This window comes from Montipora capricornis, chromosome 4 (assembly GCF_036669925.1).
Source record: "Montipora capricornis isolate CH-2021 chromosome 4, ASM3666992v2, whole genome shotgun sequence".
In the NCBI taxonomy this organism is placed as follows: Eukaryota; Metazoa; Cnidaria; class Anthozoa; order Scleractinia; family Acroporidae; genus Montipora; species Montipora capricornis.
In genome coordinates, this window is record NC_090886.1 from 18,092,139 (window position 1) to 18,100,833 (window position 8,695).

General features: G+C 37.9%; 2 protein-coding genes and 1 long non-coding RNA gene across 3 annotated transcripts in view; 1 reads left to right on the plus strand and 2 right to left on the minus strand.

Annotated features, from left to right (window-relative positions):
- Positions 1 to 1,623: 1,623 nt before the first annotated feature.
- Positions 1,624 to 8,695, minus strand: part of LOC138044517 (uncharacterized) — a 16,062-nt gene continuing 8,990 nt past the window's right edge. Inside the window, exon 3 of the long non-coding RNA XR_011131452.1 lies at positions 1,624 to 2,569. This is a non-coding gene — a long non-coding RNA (uncharacterized lncRNA). The remainder of the gene's footprint in view (positions 2,570 to 8,695) is intronic.
- On the plus strand, positions 3,488 to 4,753 carry LOC138044778 (uncharacterized). Its single transcript, XM_068891195.1, has 3 exons — positions 3,488 to 3,782; positions 4,404 to 4,530; positions 4,624 to 4,753. Exons 1-3 carry the CDS (start codon positions 3,554 to 3,556, stop codon positions 4,751 to 4,753), a joined length of 486 nt encoding a protein of 161 aa, XP_068747296.1. The 5' UTR covers positions 3,488 to 3,553.
- Positions 5,292 to 6,798, minus strand: LOC138044780 (uncharacterized). Its single transcript, XM_068891196.1, has one exon. The coding sequence runs from the start codon at positions 6,796 to 6,798 to the stop codon at positions 5,329 to 5,331; it is 1,470 nt and encodes a 489-aa protein (XP_068747297.1). The 3' UTR covers positions 5,292 to 5,328.

The following is an 8,695-nucleotide window of genomic DNA, read 5'->3' on the forward strand; positions in this document are numbered from 1 at the left end:
ACAAGTCTCCACGTTTTTCTACAGCTGTTAAAGCGTATCTAAATGACAAATTGCTCATTGGCAAGGAAACGGGAAATAAGGCATCGCCAACTCAAGTTGCTCAGGAAATGCACAGAGAACGAGATGATAAGGGTAATTGTCTATTTGTTGGAGGTGACTGTCTCAGTTCTCAACAGATTGCAGCACACTTTTCTCGTCTTGCAGCAACAAAAAAGAAACACGGTTCTTTAAACGCAGCTGCCAGTTCGAAGGAGGTAGAAGAATTTTTGGCTGAAAAACAAATGCAGGAACACGAAGACGACATTTCACTTAGAAAGAAGGTGGTATTTGGCAATCTGCAGTTGGAGCATCCCATCACCTACAAGTCCTACAACCTGTGCAAGTTAGCTGCAGACGGGAAATTAACAAAGAAATTTAGCATTGCTGATCTAAAAGATATCTGTGACTCACTTGACATTGAAACTGGGGACTTTAAGCGCCGTAAAGCTCCGTACAAAGATGTTTTAACAAATGTGTTAAGCAGTTGTTCTTGTAATAAGAAGTAGCCGATAGGGCACTGAAATATGTAACATGATACTGGACTATTTTTGCCACATTCTGTCTAAACAGCTTAAAGTTGAGTTCAACTCGTTAAGTATCATTTAAGACACGTACGATGGCAACAACAAAATTGCATTTCTCAACTATTTAAGACTTATCCTTAATTTTTAATCCTTTTTTGCCAGTTGGAAATTTTGTCACAACCTAAAATTTCGAAAGGGCGGATTTTGAAGTTGATGACGTCATATGACGTAATATGACGTCACGGCTAAAACGTTGCTACAATGAACTTAAGAGGTTCAGGGCACTTAACATTTTAAAAAGGCTGCTACTCAATAGCATATGTACTTTTGGAGGTACCGCACTTCCCCTCCTCTAATAAATTCCAAAAACTCAGATTTTTTTATACTATCTGCAAAAAAAAAGTAATAAGTTGTTAAGATATTAAATACACCTTTTTTCCTTTACTTTACAAAATAGAGGTAGAAGACGCAGCTCATGAGACACATAATATGCTATTGCCCATTAAGTTCTTGGTAACTTTCGGAAGCTGGGGCCATCTACTTTAAACCCATATATAAATAAAACCTCTGAATTACTGGAACATACAGTTGTGGCATTTAAAAAAAAGTGGAAAATGTTGGTATCTGAAAATTAACATAGATATTCACTTTTGATCACCCCTGAATTTTTTACCTTTATATCGTATGTGATTTTAATGATATTGCCTTGGAGCATATACGACGCCATTTCCATATATTGCCAAGGAAGGATGTCATCTTCTCTTAACTATGTAGAAAAAAAAATGAAATGTGCCTTTTTTTGTTATTTTTGATGATAAAATTTAGTCCTCGGATTACGGAAAAAAGGCTGCCCAATTTCTTGGCTTATTAACAGCAGCTTGCCAAACTTTTATGTTCTGTGTAATCAGTACATGTAATGTTATCATTCCACAAACATTCGTAAGAATGAAGGATTTCGAATGTCATGGCCCCCATACATAAGTGGTCGGTTTTTTGTGACAGATGCACTTAACTTTTTATCTCATTTTAATAAATAAATTTTTATCGTGTACGAAAAAGTTGTTCAATTTTTTTCTTCAAATTTATCCCATGTCTTGCTCCAAATTCCATCCACTATTTCTTCCCTGGTAAATTATCTATACCTCTCACATCATCGGCTTCCCTTTTTTTATGTTTAAACCAGCATCTCTATATCCAATATCATGTCTTCTTGCAATCTTATCCAACCTATTAATTCTTTCTTGACCAGCTGGTAATCGTTCGTCTAAATGAGTTCCAGGACCAAGAAATTGTTAACCAAGAGGATGAAATTCAATTCCTTTCTTAGCTATCCATTTCTTAATGTCAAAACGATTTCCTTGCTGTCGGTTTTTATTATAAGCTTTATTACATGCTTCCAGTACACCATGCATTCCCTTATAACCATTGTTTGGGAAAGAAAAATTTGATCTACCATACACTATTTTCCTCCATTTTGTTTACTAAAAACGCTTTCCTATCTATTACACAAATCACATTTATATATAAAATAACCCCTATTTTTCTGTGTCACTCCTCTTTGAAGAAACTTTCCAGATGTACATTTTCGACAGCTACGACAATAACTCTTTATTTCTTCTTTCTCTTTTTCTATCTTTTGATGCTTACTTATTGACAACATAATCAGTATGAAAAGAAGTCAGAACGATAGACTAATATAACTCCCATATAACCTTGAAAATGTTTCCATTTCTTACATCTTTTACATTCATAAACCCTAAACTTAGCTCCTGTTAGATCCATCTTATTCCAAACAAATCTACAGTACACAAAACTGTTGCAATGAATACAGTATGATGGATGCTTCATATTATTCAAAATACAGTATCTCCTTCCTCTAATTCTCCCTTGAAATAATAGTGTCCATCTTCATATTCAAAATCTGTCTGTCTTCCACTGAAAGAACAGGGTTTCTACCTTTCGTGAAATTTATGTCTTCATTTCGCAACTTCAAAGCATGGACGCGTCTAAAGTAAAGTAAAACAGAAAACATCAATCCTCAATTATTGAAAATTTAGGAAAGCCGTTTGCTGTTTTTATTTTGTTTAAAAAAACCTGAACATAAGTTCAATCTCTTCTCTAATCTTCTTCATTCTCTTTTTATAAAAATCAAATCGTCGAATTCTTTCTTCCACAGATATTTCTAGAATTACATAAAAATCGGACAAAACAACATTTTCCACTGGAACATGAGTACAAAGCAGGAGATGGCACGATGCTGTTACTGTGGAGTCCTGGATGCCAACTTCAAAAAGGAATGGTAGCAGCAACAGTCAGATGGTTGACATCTCTTTAGAGTCGCTCTGAACGCCTCAAGATCTGTTAACACAGTCTTTTTCATATCTTTTCACTTCTTTTGATTTTTTTTCATAAGTCTGTAGTCGGCAAATCCGTGAAATCATTTTCTAAGCCTTTCAGATGGAAAATGGATACCTCTAATAAAATGGCACAAATTCTCAGTTTGACCTAAAACATTTTAGGTCCATACACATCAGAACAAATACAACCTGTGGGAGAAATTGAAAGCTCAGAATCGGACGACGACTTGCCTTTGCGAGAGCTGATGTCAAAAAATCTAACAGACCTTTCATGCACAGAGACCGCCACTAAAAATGTCGACGAAAAATCCCTTTATGACCAATACATCTCTAAACGGAATGTTCAGCTTAAAGGGGAACTGAAGCCAAAAATCAAGTTAATGTCATATGAAAGACTACGTAGTAAAAAACAAGATTCGCTACATTATTTGTACCAATTGCTTTTTACTTAAGAGAAACACGAGTTTGAAGTTGCCATTTTCACCCGTTTTAGCCGCTGAAACCGTGGGCGTCAATTACGGGTCAGCAGTTTCTAATACAGAGTTGTGACGTATGATATGGGGAAGATCAGGGACGGAAATAAACATACCAAGCTTGTAATTTTGTGGCGTTTATCGAGGTATTTATTTTATTATGAGCGGAGTGGAGCCTTTTCAGTTCGAGCCAACGTATCCCCCAGGGGAAGAACCCATTCAATCAGATGATGATGAAGGTGAGGATTCCCCAGAAGCGTGCACATCAAGCATGAGAACCAGGAACACCAAATGGTGCATTTGCAGGGAGTGCATTTCGATGCCGACAGCCGACGAATGCTATTGCTGCCAAGAGCTCGAGGAGTTAAATCAAAAGTTTGACGAGTCAGGTTTGTGTTCGGTACTTTTATGCTTTAAGGCTAGTACAGTGATTATTATTTTTTAGAAATTGCTTATTCTTACGGGGCCCGTACACCGAATTCTATTTGTTATTCATACGGAAGACGGATTATTACAGGGTCAATAACACTCGGGAAGTCTTACCTCGTCTTTAATTGATCTTTTGTATATAGTTCGGTTATCAAACAACAACATCAATGCTTGTTTCATTTCATGAAATACCTCCTTCGTTCGATGTCACTGGCCATATGACCTGCCTTGTGTTTCTTGTATTTTAAGTCTAAGTACCAGTTTTAAATTGTAAATAGCATTGATGAACAGTATTCAAGTCTCAGCACCCATTTTACAACGGCTAGCTTTCAATAACAGCGTGGCTGTTTCGTTCATAGTCGTTTAAAGAAACTCCCGTATGAATAGCAAATATTGGTCGGTGTACGGGTCTCGTAAGAATAGCCAATTGGCCTATTTTTTAATTGAGTGAGGCAGCCATTTACGTACTCTTGCTCGCGAGTGCTTGTGTGTTTAGAGGCTATGAGTTTGACGATCGATCAATAAGGCAGGCCCACATGTTAGAGAGCTTATTCAATATTATACTGTTGTTCTACTGATAGGTGTCACATGTATTACAAGTCACAACAAATTTAGGATCGTGTGCCTTGACACTGACGTATTGCAGACCGCACTTGTTGCCATTCACCATGCTCGCCTTAATCCAATTCCAGACACTATAGGAAACAAGTAAGCTCCTTGTTAACTCTGAGAATAATTAATTAAAATGTTTTCATTGTTAAATAATTTAACCCAGGGCTTTTTGTGATTATTTTATTTTAGGACATGGCGCTTAGCAGCATACAGGCAGTTTACCTGGTGGGTTCATGGTGTGCTTGGCAAAAAGAGACGAAGGGTCATTCCAGCATGCGTCGTCGAAACAATAAGGAAAGAATGCATACACAGGATTTAGAGAAGCAGATCTGGAATTATGACTCCCTCTGAACATTAAAAAATATTTATTCCTTTGTCGTTATTAATTAATTATTCTATTAATATATATATCATTGTTTCACAAGATAATTCATACATCCCATGAACTATTGTGCTCGCAATCATACCTGTCATTTGCAAATTATTGTCTTCAACAGGAAATAATTTTTGATCGTGATACGTCTTAAAACTTTGCTAAAATACAAGTTATGTGGTACAGTTATATTTTCATTTTCTCCCTTTTGCTTTTACCATATAAAATGGTGTTAAGGTATTTTTTCTTGTTAGAGTTTTTCAACAATACACCAAACAAAAAACGATTTCTAATGAACATAGACTTTTTCAACCACTCCTGCATGTGTGAGTAGTTTAAGTGTTTCCAAATCTTAATGTATGCTTTGAAATGACTTCGTCTTTAGCAGGCCTAGGTTTGCTACCAATATTTCGGGAGATGTGCGGGGTTGCAGGCAGTGCACTCCTTTAGTGCGGTTTCTGATTTTTTTCTGGCAATAATAGCATTTAACATTGGCCCGAGGTTATCTCTGTTTGTCTTTTCTAAAATTGGTTTTGCCACCCACTCCTTGGTATGTTTTGGAAAGACCACCTTGTACTGGAGTTCTCCTTGGTTGGCACCTTTTGATGCAGTGGCATGTTGCTTCCTGTGTTGGCATTGTGGTCTAGGGCAGACAGCTGGGTACGTGCGACCATACCCTCATAGGAGAAGTGCTGAGGTTTAGGGACATATTTGGTTTGGACACTGTGGTACACTTCCAAACTTCCAGTATGACAGCACAAGGTCAACTGCTGGATGTCTTTCACAAGGGTTTTATCAAAAACAACCTCCTTGAGTGCTTCATGAGCTGGGGAGCCAGGCCGTAGCCACCTCTTAGTTCTAGCAACATTTCGAGGGATAGGTGGGTGAGCACATTGGTGATACAAGTCTGCAGAATTCCAAGAGTGGATGTTAGCAGTGTGATGGACTATGGATAACCACTTCTCCCGCAACAAGTCATTGTCTCCCTCACATGTTTCTGCACACCACCAAAGATGATTTGATATTGACTTAATCCATGCAGACAGGTCACTACAGTCCTTCTTTTTGGCTTTCTCCATAAGTTTTTTAGTTATACTTTTGGACAAGTGCCAAACATCAAATTGGTGATCAACCTCAGAGTAATTTCTCTTTAGGTCAGCTCTGATACCAACATGGCGATCAGTGGCCATAACCTTAATGTTGCCCCCCTTTGTTTTTATATTATCCATGCAGCGTTTAAATCCCTCCCTTTCCATTGCATTGCTGTTGTTCACTTCAGTTACTTGAACAATCTGAAAGTCAACAATCTTGTCAGTTTGCTGATCAATCATCGTATATGTGCCATATTTTGCATTATGACCAGGACTGTCACAGCGCCCGTCCCCTGAAAGCCACAAATCTTGGCCTGCTAGTCCAGAAAATATAGAATTTTGCTCCCTCTTCCAACATTCATTAATTACAGGAAATAAGTATTTCTTTTGAATAGTATAAAAGGTATTCTCACTAAGAAACTTCAAATTGAGGATGTCTGCCAGAGAAGCTACTCTAGTGTAAGTAGAACCACTAAGCAAAATAGAGGATGACAGCAGTAAGTTTCCAGCTGCCATTCGTTCAAGCATGGGCTGGCTTTGCCAGGAAAAGGTATGATTATTACTGCATATGAGGGTCACAAATAATTGAGTTCCTTGTGTAGACTGGTCTGTCCGAATAACTGGGGCACCGCACTCAGGGCATCGCTTGAAAAGCTTAAACAATTCCTGCTTAAAGACAATAAACTTAGTATCATCCTGTGGATTTAAAACTTTTGGTTTTTCATCTTCATGGTCTGATTCTAAGTTGGAGTCATCTGACATTTTACCAGATGTTGACGGGAGGTAAGTACCCTCCTTTTGTGGAGACACTTCAGGTGAGAGAGTGCCAACAGCTTCTTCAGCAATGGTACCTTTCTCTTCAGGAATGTCACTTTCCTCAAATTGAGTGCCCAGACGCATTATGCATCTAGTGCCTGTCTTTATACTAGACGAATTTAACAGACGCAGAAAAAATGTTTGCCCAAGTTCGTCCAAGACGAATTATGCGTCTCATATAGTTCGTGCCGTGTTTACACCAAACGGATAACATAAGAGACGCATGATTCGTCTGGACGGATTATGCGTCTCTAGTATAAAAACGGCCATTCAACTTGTCAACTCGGCTGTTTGTCTTCCAAAAAAGGAAAACTGAAAATATCGAAATGAAACGAACGCTGTCAGTATATTTGTAATGGGTTCGAGAATGCGAGTGGGATCGGGATTAATTGACGTGAGGGATGTCGGGATAGCGGGATTATTTGAAAACATTTGAGAACCCTATCGTGGACCCTCATTATGGGCATTACTGGATAACACCATGCAGCATCCATTGATCAAAATAGAAAAATCTGTCACCACAATTACACGAATGCAGTCAATCCAGTATAAAATAAAATCGAAGTGTTTTTTTTTTGCCTGTTTCACGTGGCCTCATGCTTAGGTTAATTTTACATTGTGTTTTAGTCAATAAACTAATTTTTCAGTCAATTGAGCAACTCGTGAAGGCTGGTTGTCTCTTCTTTTTTCCCTCCATTTCTTCCTGTGTTGGAATTATTTACTTCTTACCACTCAGAGACCCGAAAACGCTTCTGTTTGGTGAGTACCCAACACATAGCTAATCAGTTGTTACTTACAGCTTTCACTGAAAGCGTTATTATCCTAGTATTTCTCTTCTTAGATGTAATTATGTGAGACAATCTTACCGTTATCATTTATATGCTTGCAAGGGAGTATCGTTTTTCTTTCAATTATTAACTGTGATAGGGTATTTTTCTTAGCTTTACCGATGCTTTATGTCTCTCTTTTTTTTCCCGTTGAATGTGATTCCTTGAGAGAGGCTAACTTATTAATACTAAGATTATTAAAAGGAAGGTTTGATTTTCTTTTTAGTTGTTGTACTCCACCCCTGTCACTACCCAATCCACCCTCTCACCAAACCACTTCACAGCTAATTTGCATAGTCACGTTTGCGGTAACGCAAGCGATGTGAAGTCAACGGTTCTTGACGCTTCCACATATATTACATAGTGTGTAGCTCATAAAGTAGCTCACAAGCGCTGAGGACCTTAAAGTGGATGAATTCCCGACTATTTGGGACGTCAATAACCGAATCTGAGCGGTAAAAGAAGTAATTCCTTTGAAAACAAGGGTAATGCAAATGAACTTGTCAATTTTTGTAAACACAGATTTGGGTGCATTTCAAGCTAATGGTGTGTCAAAGTCCGGGAGATACCCACCGGTTTAAAGAAATAAGATGACTTATTAAGGTACAAAATTCACTATCGTATACTTTTTAACCACGATCTAGACCAAACTTTCGTGATTTTTTGTCTTTCGTTTGGTTAATTTTTGGCATGTGAACAGACGCTTGAGAGGAGGGCGTCGTTTGATGACGCTGGAATGGCTTGAAATTTCTAAAAATATTTCAGCCTTTTGTCCGTGAATTCAGAGAATGTATCTTGTAACCTTCATCAAAACAGAATTCGGTGAACTTTAGTTTTGTACACGTAGTGCGGTGATCAAAACTCCTGAAATTTACCCTTTTGATCGCCGTCAGCGACGGCGGGCAAACCCAAATTCAATTTTTTGTTGTAGCGCCGCAAAAATACATAATTAGGAAATAATTATCTCACTTTTAAAACATGTGTACCAAACCCTTTTGATGGGCGCAAAATGAAGGAAAACTATTTTTGGTTGCGAAAACCGGTGGACCGCTTTTAGCGGGACTGCCACTTAATTTTGATTGAGTAAGAATAGAGTGTTGTTGCTATATAACGGACAAAGGAAAGTTTTTTTAGATCAGTTTCAACTGACATAG